General features: G+C 38.6%; 1 protein-coding gene across 1 annotated transcript in view; it reads left to right on the top strand.

Annotated features, from left to right (window-relative positions):
• VPS41 (VPS41 subunit of HOPS complex) overlaps nt 1–18,912 on the top strand; it is a 187,846-nt gene that overhangs the window by 147,781 nt on the left and 21,153 nt on the right. Inside the window, exons 17-22 of the mRNA XM_015133685.3 lie at nt 719–811; nt 5,755–5,882; nt 7,252–7,396; nt 9,611–9,652; nt 9,795–9,845; nt 12,224–12,361. Of these exons, the coding sequence (XP_014989171.1) occupies nt 719–811; nt 5,755–5,882; nt 7,252–7,396; nt 9,611–9,652; nt 9,795–9,845; nt 12,224–12,361 (597 nt within the window). The remainder of the gene's footprint in view (nt 1–718; nt 812–5,754; nt 5,883–7,251; nt 7,397–9,610; nt 9,653–9,794; nt 9,846–12,223; nt 12,362–18,912) is intronic.

Here is an 18,912-nt window from a genome sequence, read left to right on the forward strand (position 1 = left end):
CTGCCCCTCTCTTATTTTTTCCTGAGAAACCCTGGGCTTTAGTAGGCAAGGTTCTCCTCTGCTGCTGCAGCACTATGCCGACCCTTCTCTTGTAACACTTACCACACAATACAGTTATTGTCTGTTTAATTGTCTGCATATCTTTCTTCTAGGACTTGTGAGCTCCTTGGGGATCGTGACCCTCTCTGTCTGTCCCCAGTATAAAGCATGATGATTGGATCATAGGGCATTATAGTGACAGTATTTGGAAATGGACTTTTAAAACAGCACTGAAAATATCTGAAGAACCCAAGATGTATTTTTCCTAATTTCAAAAGATGATTATGCATTGGTAAAGGTTGATAAACTCCAGTTGAAGGAAAGAAAGATGAATAGATTACCTATACTCCTTAATTACTTAAGAAGTTGACTTTTTTCATCTCTGTGACTTTATCCCTCCTATTATTTAGATTTCTATTAACTCATCAGGAAGAACAGAGAGATAAAGATTAACCGAGGCAACTTTTAAGTTCATTCATACATGTATACTTTTGAAAATATATTATAATTTGTTGTTAGAAAGTAGTGTTCATTTAAATCCTCCTCAGAACATTTTTTTCAGAGTACTGTATTGCCTCACATTTTTAAAGTAAAAATATACTTTATGTTTTCTGCATAATTGGAATGCAGTTTTGTTTTGCCATTTTTTAAAGGATTTTTTTTCCTTTTCCTTACCTAGGCTATTAGTCCTTATTTGCCAAGAGGCGATCCAGTTCTGAAACCGCTTATCTATGAAATGATCTTACATGAATTTTTGGAGAGTGATTATGAGGTATGGTATTGTGATGTGATCATATTTACTTGTTCTCGATGGGAAATATTAGGAAATCTAGAAAGGAATACAATGGAGCAATGTCTGTAAAGGAAACAGATTTGTAGTTTGCATGTGGCAGGTGAAACTGAGCTAGAGAAACTCCAGTGATAACTCACGTTTATGTAGACAGTGAAAACACTTAGTCCTTGTGCATTTTAAGGAATTCCTTAAAGTTATCTTCTTTCTAGAACTAAAGAAAAAGAGCTAAGTACTATTTTGTGGATTTCATAAATACAATAGCAGCTGCTGTTCCATCTTTGATATCATCCCAGGAGAAAGAGAATTATGAGTGTTCTGTGAAAATGATGGAGAAAAGTACAAACTTTCTTTACAAATGCTAAAGTATATTATAATTTGCCTATTTTTAAAGTAATGTAATTTAAGCAATTTAAAAAATTTATTGTTTTTATGATTCTGTTACAGTTCTTGCACATGCTCGAACTCTTACTTTTTCATGAAACTTTTAAAAATCCTGTATCATCAAAGTTATCCTGTTAATTTCATATCTAGAACAGTTTTTACTGAGATGGAAAGAAACAAGCGTGACTTAACCTTAGAGATTGTAGATGTTTTCTCATGAATGTTTTAGGATGTCTGTCTGGTCAGTACTGTTAAGGAGGTTGTAAATAATTTGTTTTTATTTTCATAAGCTCTTATATAATTCATATTTTACCTTCCCTTATTCTCAGCTTAATATTTAATTTTGAATTAAATTGTCACATAATCATTCAAATAGCTGTGTTCCCTAACAACACTTTTGATCACATATGTGGAGAGAAATTTTGTGTTGCTAAGCAGAGCACTGAAGGTCGGATTACAAAAAACAAACTGTACTTCTCTGGAATATTGACTTGTCAATTTTTTTTTTTTCTCCCTAAAAAGATTTGAAGTAGTATTGGAGGTAAAGGTGCTTCATGACTTCTTTTTATGGGGTTTCTAGTCATATGCCTGTAGCTTTGCCTATTAATTTACAACCCAGCAGAGTTATATTAAACAGTTAAGCTTTGTTTAATATTAACAACAAATGTGTAAGTATGTTAAAAATGGGATGATTTCTATGGCATTTCGTTTCATGAGTACTTTCTAGACTTTTACTTACTATAATAGGCACCGAGGTTTTCTATAACTTTGCTCATTCAATCATAACAGGTCCCTAGTACCTGTGTCCTCTAATTAATAATAATGGCCACAGGATAGATTTTATAAATATTTCTTGGGTAGCACATTTATTCAAGGGTACACAAAGCCAGTTAAACAGAGAGACGCCTGACATGAAATATGATAGATGTTTATTTCAGTTTATGGTGGGGTCATCATGCTTTTATCACACAAGATGTTTGGTCATTTTGTCTTATTTTGTGTTTGAAGTTGGCAGCACCATGAGGCCCTTGCATGATAGTGAAAAGAAAAAAATGGAGCCAAACTTTCTTCTTTCCCTGAGCATTGTTATGAATGGTCTAGAGGCTACTGTGAGCTGCTGGTATTGGGGTAGAAATCTTTTCAGACTATTTTATCTTATGTAGTCTTAAGAAAACAGGGCTGTCACAGTGGCTTACATCTGTAATCCCAGCACTTTGAGAGGCCAAGGTGGGAGGATGGCTTGAGCCCAGGAGTTCAAGACCAGCCTGGGTAACATAGTGAGACCTGTCTCTACAAAAAACTAAAAATTAGGTGAGTGCCGTGACATATACCTGTATTCTCAGCTATTCAGGAGGCTGAGGTGGGAGGATCACTTGAGCCCAGAGGATGAGGCTGCAGTGAGCTGTGATCATGCTGCTGCACTCCAGCTTGGGTGACAGAGTGAGACCCTTTCTCACAAAAAGGAAAGAGGCCGAGTGTGGTGGCTCACACCTGTAATCCCAGCACTTTGGGAGGCTGTGGGAGGCTGAGGCGGGCGGATCACAAGGTCAGGAGATGGAGACCATCCTGGCCAACATGGTGAAACCCCGTCTCTACTAAAAAAGAAATACAAAAGTTAGCTAGGCATGGTGGCATGCACCTGTAGTCCTAGCTACTCGGGAGACTGAAGCAGGAGAATCACTTGAGCCCGGAAGGCAGAGGTTGCAGTGAGCCAAGATCGCACCACTGCACTCCAGCCTGGGTGACAGAGCAAGACTCCACCTCAAAAAAAAAAAAAAAAAAAGAGAGAGAGAAAGACAAAGAAAGAGGGAGAGAGAGAGAGAAAGAAACGGAAGGAAAGAAGGGAAGGAAGGAAGGACAAGGAAAGGGAAACAAAGGGAAGGAAGAAAAGAAAGAAACTTGATCTGAAATATTATTTTGGTTCTACAAACATTTTAATGTTCTGATTGAATCCATTCCCCAAATTTCTGAAGTAAAATTTCAATCATGTTAATATATAAGAAGGTTGCAATCTAAATGGAAAATATGTGGTCTTTTGTTCTGGTCTCTTGCCATCCTTCCAGGGGTTACTTTGATAGAAATTGGGTAGAACTTGAATGAAAACTATATTACTGAATCTTTTGCGATTTTCTTACCAAATCCTGATGCATTACAGAAGCAACTTTACGCTGTTTTCATTTCTAAATATTATTTAAACAAATTCACAGTAGTTCATTAAAGTATTAATGGAGTTATTTAATAGTAATAATGTACCTTTTTTTATATAAACCAAAAAGTGACCAAGGCAGATCTCAATTGATTTAAAGGTTTATTTTGCCAAGGTTAGAGACATACTTGGGGAAAAGAAACAGGGTCTGTGTCCTGTGCTTTTTCCAGAGAGAGTGTTGAGGACTTCAAAATGTAAAGGGGAAAGAGCAAGCAGGAAGAGAAGGAGGAAATTTTAAAAACAAATAAATAAATACATAGGGGGAGAGTAGGCAGTGAGGCACGTGGTCACATACCAGTGATGCTCTGATTCGCTCAGGGAATCTACGTTTTATATGTAAAAAGAGAGAAGTGGGGAAAAAGTCAATTATGCATTCATCTCTTGCTCAGTAGATCTACCTTTGACATGAATAAAAGAAGCATGTGAAATGACAGCTCTCTGGGAACAAAAGGAAGGCAGTTTTTGCATGACTCAGTTCCCTTAACTTTCCCTTTGGCCTAGTGAGTTGGGGGTCCTGAGAATTTATTTTCCTTTCACATTTAATAACGTGGACATTTTAAATTCTCTTTACTGCCTTACGGATATGTTTTTGTTCTAAACGTTGTCAGGGATCAGTAAGTAAACTGCTCCACCATATTTTGAGTTATAAAACATGAGGGCTAAAGTCAGGAATCAGGGAGTAGAGACTGAGCAAGATACTGGCCCAGAATCAGCTCCGGGAGGAAACAGGATCAAATCAGGGAACCACAAAATTTGAGATCTAGAAATAGCCAGAATAAGAGCCAGGGGATAAGACTTGAGCCAAAGTCCCAAATTCCAACATAAAACTGGCATTAGAAGCCAGAGTGGAAGGAGGACCAAGATGGTGACTTGTTAAAGGTATAGAGTGCTGGACAGTTTCATTGTGGGAGCAGTCCTGTCCCAAGCAGGCCGCCTCGTACAGTTGTGCTGGCTATACAGTACACAACTGCATAACCAGTCGCACCCAGCAGCCCAGGCCTAAGTGCATTAGAGGACTCTTGGTGGTGGGGAACGTAGCTGACTTGGGTAATATCTGTAAGATGTTAAAGCTGTCATCCAAATGTTACAGTTAGTCCAGAATGGGGATAGAGCAAGTCCAACCTAAACTCTTGTCCATGCAGTGAGACTTTATAGAAGGAACAGGATACCTTTCTTAGTTGTACATTCCGTAAAACTAAGGACCGAAGTAGATGGCACAACCTGCCTCCCAGGAATGCTAAATGGAGATTTATTGTACAATAATATTCCCTGCAACTCTTCACTACACCCAAACCCATAGTCTGAAAATTGATGAAATGTTTATTGAAGAAACCTTTAATCATATAATTGTTTGGGCTGTTATGTGACTAAAAGTGAATACTTTTAGGGATGGTTTAAATTGTTTGATTTGTTTTGAGAATTTAGGAGAAACCAAACTCAGTTTCTCATGCTATACTCTCACAACACAACGCTTCTGTGACCAAATGTGTGGATTTTTCTGCTACAGACTAAGAAAGAAGTTAGTTCTGCTGTGGACACCAGCTGGGTGTCCTCTAATTCAATTCAATTCTGACACTATCTACATGAAGATAGCATCAGATCCTGCAGCCTGAGGGCTCAGGCCCATAAGACTGCCCCCACTTCAGATGCACCAATCGCAAGTTATAGGCTGTTATCTGTACTTCTGACTGGTCAGCTATAAACTGGCATTCCCACTACCACCTCCTTAGATTTGACTCATTTGCTAGAGCAGCTCACAGAGCTCAGGGAAACATTTTACTTATATTTACTGGTTTATTATAAAGAATATTGCAAAGGATACAGATGAACAGCCAAATGGATTAGATGCATTGGGCAAGGTGTGTGGGAAGAGGCATGAAGCTTCCAGGCCCTCTTTGGGTGCACCATCCTCCAGGAACCTACAGGTGTTGAGCTCTTGGGAGCTCTCCAAAGCCACTCCTTTTGAGTTTTAACGGAAGCTTCATTACTTAGACATGATTGATTTAAATCATTGGCCATTGGTGATTGGCGTAACCTTCAGCCCCTCTCCCCTCCTTGGAGGTTGTGGGGCAGGGGTGAGGTAGGGCTGAAAAGTTCCAACCCTCTAATCCTGCCTTGGTCTGTTCTGTGACCAACCCCACCCTGGAGTTACCTAGGGGCTGCCAGCCACCAGTCAGCTCATTAGCATAGAAGAAGACACATCATTTTGGAGACTCCAAGGATTTTAAGAGTTATATGCCAGGAAACAGAAGGAGGACCAAATGTATATTTCATAATATCACAACTATTATTCTGTTGAATGAGTGTTCTTTTTCTGTTTTTCACCTTTGGTTAGGGTTTTGCCACATTGATCCGAGAATGGCCTGGAGATCTGTATAACAATTCAGTCATAGTTCAAGCAGTTCGGGATCATCTGAAGAAAGATAGTCAGAACAAGACTTTACTTAAAACCCTGGCAGAATTGTGAGTATACTTAAGTGTTTCTTTTTCCATATCAGTCTATCTTGAAAAGTTTTTCGTACTTTAGATTTAGCACATAAGTAGAGAGGATGCATTTTATACCATTTCCTACATTCCCTCTTAGTAAAAACCTTCATAAACCTCAAATGAGTAGGAGAGAAGGACATATGTGAAACTGTACAATTGCAATGTAATCTGTTTCCCAGAGAAGAGAAACCCTAACGTGCAGCGCTTGGGAGAGGCAGTGGTTAGGAAACAAAAGGGTGCCAAGTTAAAACTTGCATCACTCAAGCATAACAGTTTCCCAATGAGCGAAGCTCTGGATTTTGCTCTTCTAGGGGCTTCAAGTCAGTTAATTTAATTTCTCAAATGTCAATTCCTTATGGGATAATTTTAAGCTTTAAAAGAGATGTCATAATAGAGGACTAAGTGCACTGCCCTGACCCTGAGTCAGGGCTCAGAAAATGGCAGCTTGGTTAATATTTTTCATATTTGTTGGGCACATTCAGTGATGCAGACTTTGTGCGAGGTGCTTATGATACATAGATAAGATATGCTCTCAAGTACCTTCGACCTAGGGAAACAAGAAGTATACTGCAGGTGTAGCCAAGACGACCATCCCTGCATCCACCTCTCCTCAGTGCCCCCATCACCTCAGACCACTCCTCTCTCTCTTCTTTTTTCTTCTTTTGCCCAAAACCAAGAAAAGTATACCAAAATGACCTAGAACTCTGGACTGTATTGGATTTTCCACAGAGGAGGTTGTGTTTATGGCATTCTGAGTTGAAATGCTGATCATTTTCTCTTGGAAACGTCCTGTTAGATGCCCTTTAGAGTCTGCAGTACCGTTCGTAATGGACCAACAGTACAGCTTCAGTGCAGTGAGCTCTCAAGAGCTGGCTTAGGGACTTAATGTGAAAAACATTGTTTCAATGGAAAAACACATTTCAGTTAGACACAGCTCCTTTAAAATCAGCTTTTGGAATATTAGCCATTTGTCAGCTGAATACTGCTTGTAAGAATTGGAACGCATGTTTCTTTTACCAAAATGAGAACTTCATCCTGGATCCTAGTTTCCTTGCTGTATGGATGTTTGTAAATCTTTTGAGGCTGAGACCCCCCAATAAAGACCATTTTTATTACTTGAATATTGTGAATTTTCTGAAATTTTGGCAACAAGAGAGGCAAAGTTCTGAGAAAGAAACACTTATTGGTCATGTATAGTTAAATCCCAAGGAATTTTTTTTAAATGAAGTTAACTTTTCTCTCGAAAGGAGTGTTTCCATTTTTAATAATGTGAACCATGATCTCTCTGTGTGTGTTTTAATTAGAGCTCTTGATGAATATTAATGTAAAACATTTGTATTACCAGGTACACCTATGACAAGAACTATGGCAATGCTCTAGAAATATACTTAACATTAAGACATAAAGACGTTTTTCAGTTGATCCACAAGCATAATCTTTTCAGTTCTATCAAGGATAAAATCGTTTTATTAATGGATTTTGATTCAGAGGTAATGTGCTTTTTATTTTAGTACTATCAATTATTTTTACTGTTTCAAGTATTTAATACTTAGATATCTATCCAAATGCTGGATTGGTGAACGAATCACATAATTTGGCTGTATGCTGACAATCTTTAGAACCCTCTGACCCTCACTAGATGTTGTTATTTTAGTTGTTTGGCATTCAGGAATCCTTTGCTTAATGTGGTTATTCTGTGAGAGCAGTTCAAATTTGATAGAGAACTTTTAAAGTTGTGTGTGTGCGCATATAAAGTAATTTCTTGCTAAAACAATTCGTATAATTGATAGAAACAAATCAGGTATATACTTTGACTCATTTTTCCCTCCTAACCTGTGTTCCAGAATTTAAAAATTTAAAAATTAAGTGAACGTCTGTCTTGACCCACTTATTACTATTTTATTTCTTGGTGTTCACGTATCCACCATGTGGGATTTCCCCTGGTTTGAGTTGATGCTCATGTCTAGGACATGTGGAATATGTTATTTTATTGTGTGACAAATTTGAATACCCTAATAACAAATTTAAGCAACCTAATGAGTGGACCCAGCCACAGTGCACATTGGCTCTTGCAAAGTGATGCAAGCTCTGTGTGTGTGTGTGTGTGTGTGTGTGTGTGTGTGTGTGTGTGTGTGTAAAAGAAATCTAATTATGGTCAGGCGCGGTGGCTCACGCCTGTAATCCCAGCACTTTGGGAGACCGAGGTGGGCGGATCACGAGGCCAGGAGATCGAGACCATCCTAGCTAACACAGTGAAACCCCGTCTCTACTAAAAACACAAAAAATTAGCCGGGCATGGTGGCAGGTGCCTGTAGTCCCAGCTACTCGGGAGGCTGAGGCAGGAGAATGATGTGAACCCAGAAGGCGGAGCTTGCAGTGAGCCGAGATTGCACTACCACACTCCAGTCTGGGCAACAGAGCAAGACTCCGTCTCAAAAAAAAACATCTAATTACAATTGCTCATGACAGAAATAATGAGGTTTATAAACGGTGTTCTTATTCAAAAAATTGAAATTTTAGATAAACCTAAAAGTAGAACCCTAAAGGCTCCAAAAGGATTAATGCATTTTTCAATTATATTGTACTGTATTTAGAGATATTGTGTGCTGTATTAATCTCCACCAACGTAATTTAGATAGAAGCTAGATCTACCTTTTTTTCTCAAAGATGCTTTAGCCCTTTTTAAAATACTGAGTCAGGTCTTTAGGGACTACAGATTTGCAAAGAATTATGTAGCTCCAAGGAAGTTCAGGTAGAGAGGCTCTGCTTGTCTAGCAGAGGATGAGATGCTTATGTAAAAATTAATTACATTTTCCTCATATCTAGTCTCCCCTCATGCTCTCCCCTCCATTGTTCTCCAAAGCCTCGTTTTGCATATGTAGCTGTGGAAAAAAGATGAATGAACTGAAACTAATTGCTATTAGAGAATGTGATCCAGATGTAAGGAATCAGTCTTCTGGTTAGAGGAGACCTTAGGGGTAATCTACTCCAACACCCTCGTATTTCAGAGAACAAAAGTAACATTTGGAGCAGACAGCTAAGTAGCAGCAGAGTCTGGAACAAGGCCCAGGTGTTCTGTGTGAGGCTCAGTCTAGTGTGCTGTTTTCCCTCTTCCTCTTGACATAAACTGTCTAATTTGTGTTTCCCGAATGATAAAAGTGGCTAAAGTAAATTCTGAACGTTCAGAAGCTTTGTGTCATTATGAAACTTCAAGTATCTCATTCTCTTCCTGGCTCTTATATTCCCTTCTCCTCATAAAGCCAGCTCCTTCTGTCTGTGGCGTCTTATAGGGAGACTAGGTCAAGGTTCAAGTAGCCAGAAGAAAAGCTCATTTTCTTGATATACCGGTAAAGAGATGCTCTCCATAACTACTGAGAGTCTCATGAGAAGGTGTGAAGTATCCGAGACATTGAGGGTGGGGGGCTAGGATATGGGCAGTCAAGATGTTTTGTATTTGGTAAATTATAGCAAAGCACCATTTTAGTAGTATGCAAAACACAAAGACTTCAGATTGAGATGCATTTGAAAATGCATTTCTTCACAAATATCATTTTCCATAAGGGCCATTGTAAAGCTAAGGGCCTCTTTAAGTATACAAAATAAGCCCTCCACCTGTGAACGGTGGTAACTACACTGCATTGTGTTTAGTCTTCTCTTCTTAAATAACAGATTTCATTGACTGTGGCTTTTTTTATATGTTTCAGAAAGCTGTTGACATGCTTTTGGACAATGAAGATAAAATTTCAGTGAGTGTCCTTTGTTTTTATATGTGTTACCAGATGAACATCTGGGACTCCTATAACTGTGAAGAAGAGAGTTTATCAGATAATTTTGCAGCTGTCTTTCTATCCTCATAACTGTACCTTGAAACTTTTCTTTTTTATCTAGATTAAAAAGGTCGTGGAAGAATTGGAAGACAGACCAGAGCTGCAGCATGTGGTGAGCACGGCAGTGTCCTCCTTTTGCCCTTTTGATTGACCAGTGAGTGAATCACCTTTCAGTATTGGTACGAGGAGGATACTGGAGTGAATTCTTCAAGGAGGTTAATATTCCAGTTGGAGGTTTCACCACAAACAATGTTCTGTAATTACCAAAATGCAGCATATGTTGTGAATTCAAGAAGGTCAGGGATTAATTGTAGATCAGGCACTTGAATTTTGACCCACAATTGAATTGTGATGGAAAAAAGTTACCAATCTATTATATTACTATAATATAAATATATATAACATAGCTATATATTTAACTATAATGAATGTTTTTGTGTTATGCTGTGTGTAGGAGTAAGCACTCTCCGTCTGTAGTTCCATTAAATATAACCATGGTGTACATCACAGTAAAGGCCAGTATGGCACTGCTGAAACTGTACCAAGTTCTCCTGCTAAGGAAATGTCAGACAACCATTCCATATCCAGGACCACAGGGCGATAAAAGGGCAGAGCCTCATTTCTTTTGTCCCTTACCATGACAATAGCTAATTCCATTTTTCTTATGTGCTACTGGTGGTTGTGCAATTCAGGCCTGTTATTCTAAATTTCTTTGGGGGGCTACTTCGATTCTCTGCATTGCATCATCATGAGAGTAAAGCAGGAATAGTTGTTGTATATGTCCTTTAAAACTTACACAAGAGAAAACTTCAGCAGACATAAGGACTGTGGGACTATCAGTAGGACTATGGGTATCAGATACAATAAGTGCACTTGTGTCTTTGCCTATCTCCTTGCACCCTAGGAGGAGGCTTAGGGAATAGAGCATTTTTTTCAAAAGTCAGTTTTCTGCTTTGAAGCTTTTGAAGACTGCAGGAAGGGAATGAGAGGCATTTCTCTTTTGCTCAGATGCTATTGCTGCATTGTTCATTATTGGAAATCTCAAGATTATCTGCTTCCCCAAGCAAGGCTCCACACTGCTAGCCACCTTGGGAATTCATTTATAAAGCAGTGATTTCTGACCTACTTAAGCCACGAGACAGGATTACGGGCAGTAGCTATCTGTGTGACAGTGTAATCAGTGCAATGGTGAAGTAGTGGCACAGCCCACAGTAACATGGCTCATCTTCCCTGCCAGGCAATGTCTTGTCTCTATAAATTTGACTCAGCATTCATGTGACAGAGCCTCCCTGTCCTGTTTGCACTCTGGGAAACAGCACCACGTTTCCCCGCTCACACACTGACCCCAGTGCCAGTGGACTGGCGGTGGTGCTCATTAGACCTCAGCCTGGCACTTCAGTTCAGTCTACTGCTTGTACCGCTCCGTTTTGCCTTAGGAAGAGGTGAACAGGAAGCCTGAGGATTGGTTTCTTAAGGTACATGTGTCCATGGTTAGGCCTCATTGTGACCAGATGCAACAGCGATGACAAACATCAGCGCATTTACAGTCTCAGCTGCAGGGTGGGCTGGTGCTCTGTGTCTGTTATAAACCAATCCACTTGGAAACAGCCACCCAAGGTTTAATGCACATTGTGGGATTGGTGATTAAGTCTTCCTGTCTTCAGTAGATTGTGGGGTTTTTGTTTACGTTTAATATTCGGTAAACATTGAATTGTTTTCTGACTTCTGAGGACTGTATTGATAGACTTAATCTTGCCTGTGAGGAGAAAGTGAATTACTGATTTCCTCTGAAGTCGATTAACTTTTTTTCAGACAGCTAGGGTAAGGAATCAGTTTTGAAAACTGTTTCACAACACGTGCATTCTTCTTGATTTTTACTTTGTATTTTTGTTTTTGATGTTACCAGTTTAGGCAGCATTTCATTTGAAGACTCAGCAACGAGGAGATGCAGAATGTATGGGAATGAGTTTAGTGCCCGCTACTTGAGTTTTTAAGAACATATGCTTGTCCTAGGACTCTGCCCTCTTTTATATAAAATAATTTTTATGATCTGGGAAGACCGCTCATCTTTTTACTTCTGAGCCAAAGCAGATGGCAGTGAAGATATTGACAATTGCTGTCATTAACATTTCTGTAGTGCTTGGTGTGTGCTAAGTTCATTGGTTCTGAGTGATTTTGTAATGGCAACTCTTTTAATTGTCACAGTAACTCAATAAAATTTTTGTAGATAAACTGAGTCTCGGAGAGATTAGTGACTTGTCTGAGGTCACAGTTGGTACGTGGCAGAGTCAGATTTCTGGGCCCTTCTAGAGAAAGTATCAGAATTCTTTGCTCTCCCAAACTGTTTTCCTTTCCACCTCTCCATCACCTAGAGGTTTTCCCTGAAGAATGCTTCTCCCCTAACCATGTTTAGAGCTAAAAATAGCAATGTTAGCCAGGTATTGCTTTTCTTATTTTAATGGGTCACGGCTTATCTTTTGTTCCTTTTAGTATTTGCATAAGCTTTTCAAGAGAGACCACCATAAGGGGCAGCGTTACCATGAAAAACAGATCAGTCTTTATGCTGAATATGATCGACCAAACTTACTTCCCTTTCTCCGAGACAGTACCCATTGCCCACTTGAAAAGGTAAGGCACAGACGTCCCCTACTTGTACACTTTGGATGAAGAGGTTGTCATTGATGGTAAGTTGTTTGTCTTTCTTCTCTTCCTGTCTCTGCTCATCCATCCCTGTCCAAGGGGAAGACTGTTGCTCTCAAAGAAGTAGGTTTTTGCTTAGACCTGCTGTCAAGAAAAGGAGGTCTCATTGGATTAGACTTTGGTGAAGAGCTGAAGCATTTCTGTGACAGGTTTAATTGGAAGAACAGTTTAATCTAGGGCCTAGGACATAATCAACCATCAAGCAAAAATGATGTATTAGGAGTCTCAGTCCATCTCCCAGGGTCAGAGTGACACCTCACAGAGTCAGAGCCTGGTAGGGAGACACAGACTGTCCTAAGCCAGAAGCAGTTGCTCCAGTCAGGAATCAGGTTTGATAAACCAAGGTCATAGCTTAGGTCCTGCATCCTATCTTCTTTGAGTGTCTACCTTGTGTTTTTCTATATTTCTCCTACATTCTACATTCCACTATAATTAATCTACTTACTAGTCTCTCTCTCCTGTAAATTCTTCAAAGACAAGGAATTTGTCTTACCCGTTTTGGTAAATCTAGTACCCACCCCACATTAGACATTTACTAAGTGTGTGTTTCATCATGAGTGAGAGAATGAATGAATAAATTAAATACATGCAAGGTCCTAGTTAGGGCTAAATAAGGACTAGTAAGTTTTATGAGACTGCTGTTTCAAAATAAACTGAAGCACTTAACTATATATGTGCTAACAATTGGGCAGCCTTAAAGGCAACAGTATTATGTCCCACAGTTCTCGATACCATCTATCAGTAACATCTACAAATGTCTGACTAAAGTTGGATGGCCAGATACTTTTTAAAAGTTAGTTGTGTGACCACCAAAATAAAAAAAAAAAGACATATTTGACCCATACGGGATATGTGCAAAGAAGCTGGATGATAACACAGTTTATGTACTTACAACTTCCATGTTGCTTCTTTAGCCCATGATGATTAAATGCATTGGAGTTACTGTGAACCAGTTTTAGCTCAATGGATTTTTAAAGTCTACAATTAATGGAAAAAAATCTTGCCTGCCTGTTAACTTATAAAACAACTTTAGTATTTTATATTTGTGGCCCTAAGACATTTTCTGAGGACTTAATTTGGAAATTCATTATCTTACTCTAAAAATAAAAACAGATATTACCCTCTTCTCTCACCATAGGCCTTTATAATCTGGCGATAGAGTGAGAATTGTATTCTTTAAACAGTGCTCCTTCATTTGTTTCTCAGTTTTTAAGAAAACATTGTATATTTGCAGAGAGGATGTGGCAGTCTCCTGAAGTCTCCAGTTGACCTCTGAGACAGACAGGTCACATGTGGGTGATTAACAACCGTTCTCATTCCCTAAGCACAAGGTGCAGAGGCACCACCCAGGTTCCAGTATCTTTATATTGCTCACACACTTTATGCCCACCTGGTTTAAAGTTTTTGGGTCTAGTAGCACTCAGTGGAAGACGCCCTGTTCCACCCAGTAGGGAGCAGCAGAACGTTGCAGACCTGCACGTGAAGCTTCCTACACATGTGGCTTGCTTAGAGCGTTTGTGTAGACCTTGTAGAATTTTTTTCTCTCTGGGCCACTGAAAACACCATATTGAATGTAAAAGAACTCAGCACAAGCATAGTAAAACCAATTATGTTTTAAACACAGTTGTTTTTAAAAATTTATCTCGTGTGTCCCACTGAAAGAGAATTTTGAGCATGGACTAGAGGTGGTAATGGTGGAAACAGACCATTATGAGATAATCAAGTAGTAATCCGTATTTTTAGGACTCCCTCAATGGGTTTTCGTGTTTCAGGTTATTGAGACTTCTTCATAAGAGATTATCTCTTTGTCAGGATCTATTGTGGGAAATCTGTATATTTGTAGAAAACATAGCACTCTACCCTATCAGGTACCCAAAGCTGTCTTAAAGGAGAGGTCCATGACAGTATTACTAACTCAAGATTCTTACCCTTTTCCTTAAAAATAAGTTCTGGTTGGGTGTAGTAGCCCACACCTGTAATCCCAGCACTTTGGGAAGCTGAGGTGGGAAAATAGCTTCAGGCCAGGAGTTTGAGACCATCCTGGTGAACATAGCAAGACCCTGTCTCTACAAAAATAAAAACTTTAGTCCAGTGTAGTGGTACATGCTAATATTAGTATCTCCTCAGGAAGCTGAGGGAGGAGGATGTCTTGAGCCCAAGAGTTTGAGGTTATAGTAAGCTATGATTGCACCAGTGCACTCCAGCCTAGTTGAGAAAGCAAAATTCTCTTTAAATAAATAAAAAGAATAGTAAGAAAGAATTCTGTATATACTCAGTCATCTTAGAAACAAATCCCTTTTATGTTTACATGTGACATGAAAAAGCTATCATATGTACCAATTTGTGAATGACAAAGTGAATTTCTCCAATTAAATGCATCCCAAGCATGCTAGTAAAGGGCATGGAATACATGTCTGCCTGTTTTGTGTAAAGAGCGACTCATAGAAAATGTGGTCTCTTTTCCTCCTGAATCTGAAATTGAGAACTTTAAAATTCTAATGCCTCCCTTTCCCCAAAGAAATTTCTGTCTGCTTCCTTAGAATTTAGAGATTGTTGAGTCCTATTGGTACAAGAGAATTTTTTTGTTCTTTGTTTCTACTTTAAATGAGAAGTGTTTAAGCTTTCAAAGGCATATTCAGAACCTGTTGATCCACTGTTGTTTATAATTTACCTCTGGCAGAATAACACTATATCTTTCTAATTTTTGGTTGTCTGCCTTTGCTGGGGATTGGCTAATTGTTGAAAGGAGGTGATTTCAGATTGGCAACTGATTGAAATCTTCAAGAATCTACGTCAACCTTATTTTGAATTGATTGAAATCCCACAATCAGTAGTATTTGGCCCAAAACTTTGTAAAGATCCTGATGTCACATCAAAAGCCCTAGTTATGGTTTTCAAAAGCTGAGGTTCAGGATTTAAAATCACCAAAATCGCCACGACTCTGAAATTCAAAAATTAATCATAAACTTTTATGAAATTGTTTGTTCTAAAGGAAATACAGAGTGTGTAGGAATTTATAACATCTACAGCAATTTTTAAAGATGATAAAAATTATATGTATTTTCTTTTGTGCTTTATAATGTATGCTGTGCCTTCATGTATATTGTTTCACTGAATCTGTACGAAAGTGCGGTTAGGTGGGTAGAGTCCTTTTATACATGACAAGCCAAGTCTTAGGGAGCTGGAAACAAGCCTAAAGTCTAGAGCTAATAAGTTGAGGGACCAAGACTTAGAACTTGGATCACTTAACTTTAGGCTCTGTATTTTTTCCACTATGTTGGGGAATCATTTTCAGGTTTAAAAAGTTAATTGAAATAGTAACAATCACTAAAGCATTTCCTAGTGTTGCAAGAATCATGAAAGATTTTTTTTTTTAACTGTTAAACTGTCCTTCTGTAATTTACAGATATGGTCATCAGGCCCTGGTTTTCATTTTGCAAATCTCATTTGCTTGTGCCTAGAGTGGTTAAAAGCAGATCATCAGTTTTATAGTTTGGCAGATTTATACCCAAATTTGTGATCGCTTTCATATCTAATAGTATTCACAAGGTGGCAGTATTTCTGAATTTGGAAGAATAAAGCTGAGAGATGCCAAGTTTTGCAGATTTTCATTAAAGAAATTTAAAGAGAAGATTGGATAAAAGATGACAAGATCAAGGATAGGTAGAAATAATTATTTAATTTACATTTGATAAGGTTCTTATTAGTTACCCTCAGTTTTCTAACTTGGTTCTTTACCTTCATACTAAATTAGAAAGAGGAGAATTAAAATATTATTTTTGCATCATTTTTTACTCAAGTTCTATTATTATTCTGACTTTTCAGTTTTATTTTCACTACATTCTCCGTGTGTGTATGTTTGTGTGTGTGCTTGTGTTGTGTGTCTGCTTTAAAAATCTTAGTTTCCCTACTCTCTCCTCTAGAGGGAGCACCATGGTCCAGGAACATTCAAGAATCTAAATGCTTTCTTTTTATACTTTACTCAAAATTTCTAGAGACCTCTAAAGTCCATTCTCTCATTTGTGAGAAGAGGATAATTTAAGATACTGTTAGAAACTCGTCATAAAACATCTAAAATTATGTGAAATTGAAATTTCAGAGACTCAAATTATCTTTGAACTTGGTGAAACTCATCTGCTTGCATTCCATGTCATCCCTAACTTCAACTTGCCTTCAGACATTTCTTCCCACATGACTTCCTTTTTGATAGTATATACAGGATTTTATAGCCTTGCTATTCTATGGCATATTCTATGGCATATTCTACAGCAATGGAAATGTTTTATAATCCACTCTGTCCAACATAGTAGCCACCAACCACATGTCACAATTGAGTATTTGAAATCTGGCTGGTGCTACCAAGAAACCGAATTTTAATTTAATTTCATTTTAATCAATTTAAACTTAAATAGACACATAGAGCAAGTGGCTGCTGTCTTGGATAACTCAGATGAGGCTTCAAACTGCAAACTCTTTGTGGTTTCAGACTAGCATGTTCTTAGGCGTTCTCATGTGCAGAAGAAAACGGGTCGTGGCTCTGTTTGAAATCTTGAATGGTATTTTAAAGTGTGTAAGCGAATTTCCAAGTACAGAACTGATTCATGGATACCCTTTAATAATAAATAATTTTAAGCAGCATAAGTACTTATCATTATTCAGACTTTCTCTAAACATTCTCCTTATTCCGTTGAATTACAGTATTCTGTTTATCTGTGAATGGCAGTCCCACTCAACTATAAACTCTCTGTATCTTAACACCCAGAACAAATCTAGGCACTCGGTTGACTTCTCAGTGATTTCTTGTTTGAATCCCATGTCCTCTGATGTTTTTGCTGTGTTCTGCTTTATTATTTAACTTCTTACCTATGTTTTTTGTCTCTGCAGTAGTATCGCTGCAGGAGAGTGAAGAGTTGGTAAGAAAGTTTCATCATTTACAATGATGATTGACAGGCAAGACCATATAGGAATAGGTAAACCATGTTTTTAATCAAAATAAAGGAAGATTTTTTTCGGTATTAGCTAGGGATTAGATTCAACTGTGAGTGATAAAAAATCCCAAAATAATAGTGGCTTAACAGAGCAACAGTTTCTTTTTCTGTCACGTGGAAGTGTTGGTTGAGTGGCCCTGCTGAGGGCAGCATGCCGCAGGGTCAGAGACCGGGGCTCCTTCCTCTTGTTCATCCACCTTGGGTGACCTTGACCTCATGACATAAGGTAGTGCCATCCAGTAGTGGAGAGTTGGGGGTAAGGGAAGCATTTCGGGCAAGGGGACGCAATGAAGAGATGAGCAGAGGGAGGTGAAGCTGCACAGGAATTCAGGGCTAGGTTGTGGATGCCTTGTAAGTCGTGGTAGAGATTCTCAGCTTTAAGTCTGAGTGGAGCAATGCAATAGAAAGTTTTGTATGCAGGGTGTGAGATAAGGTTTCCCAGCTGCGCTCATTCATCCTACTGCATCCAGTTCAGATGCCACTTCCCCTTGAAGCTTCTCACAAGAGGACCACACAGTTTCAGTGTCCCGCCTCTGTACACATGGCCCTTTGTTCATGTTACTCTAATCGTGGAATAATGCGTTGTCACATCTCTTGTCACTTCCTGGACCCTGAGCTCCCAGGGGTGGACTCATGCTGCTAATGCTCCTACTAAGCCGCCTCCTTTATTCTCTTCTTTGTTGTCCTCTTACCTGTAATCATCACTAACATTTTTATTATTGTCATCTTTCCATCTCTATCTAACCTGACCCTCTAGCACCCAGCACAGAGCATATAGTAAATGTGTTCTGATTAATTTAGAATCAGTAAGTAATTTATCAATATGTAGGAGGTCTTTTTTTTTTTTTTTTTAAACACTAATGGAAATGCTCTCATCTGCATAGTTGCTCCTTTTTGGATCCTTGATCATCAAAGGTATTTTTTTCCTTCCCACCTTTGACAGATCCTTGCGCAGAGTTCTCTTTCAACCCCTGTGTTCTGGCAGTACAAATATTCGTAGTAAATTCATTCATTCATTCATTCATTCGTTCATGCAGCATGAAATCATATTTTCTGAGCATATTGTATGCACAATACTGGGAAAGTTCAACCATGAACAACATTCATTACATCTTAATGGAGGTAAACAGAGCTTAAACAAATGACTACAGATTTGGAAGGAAGCAGTGCTGTAAAGAAACCTAAAGTAGTGTAAAGAGAGAAAGCTTAGTGGGAAAGGCCCTTTCTTTTCATTTGGTGTCCTGTTTTCTACTCTTGCTCATGAAATGTTCTGAGTAGCTTCAAATATGTTTTAAGTTGAATTGTGTAGAGTCCAGTACCTCTGAGAGGTGACCGAGTGCAGCCAGTCTAGGGAGCTGTGTTCCTTATTTGTTTGCTTTGTTTTATTTTTAAAGAAAAGCTGTGGAAAAATTCTTTCAAGTGTAAGTTTAAATGACTTTATTACTATTTGTTCTTATTTGGTAGCCTATAGTAACATTTTTACCCTGCTTT

Source organism: Macaca mulatta, chromosome 3 (genome assembly GCF_049350105.2).
Source record: "Macaca mulatta isolate MMU2019108-1 chromosome 3, T2T-MMU8v2.0, whole genome shotgun sequence".
Lineage (NCBI taxonomy): Eukaryota > Metazoa > Chordata > Mammalia > Primates > Cercopithecidae > Macaca > Macaca mulatta.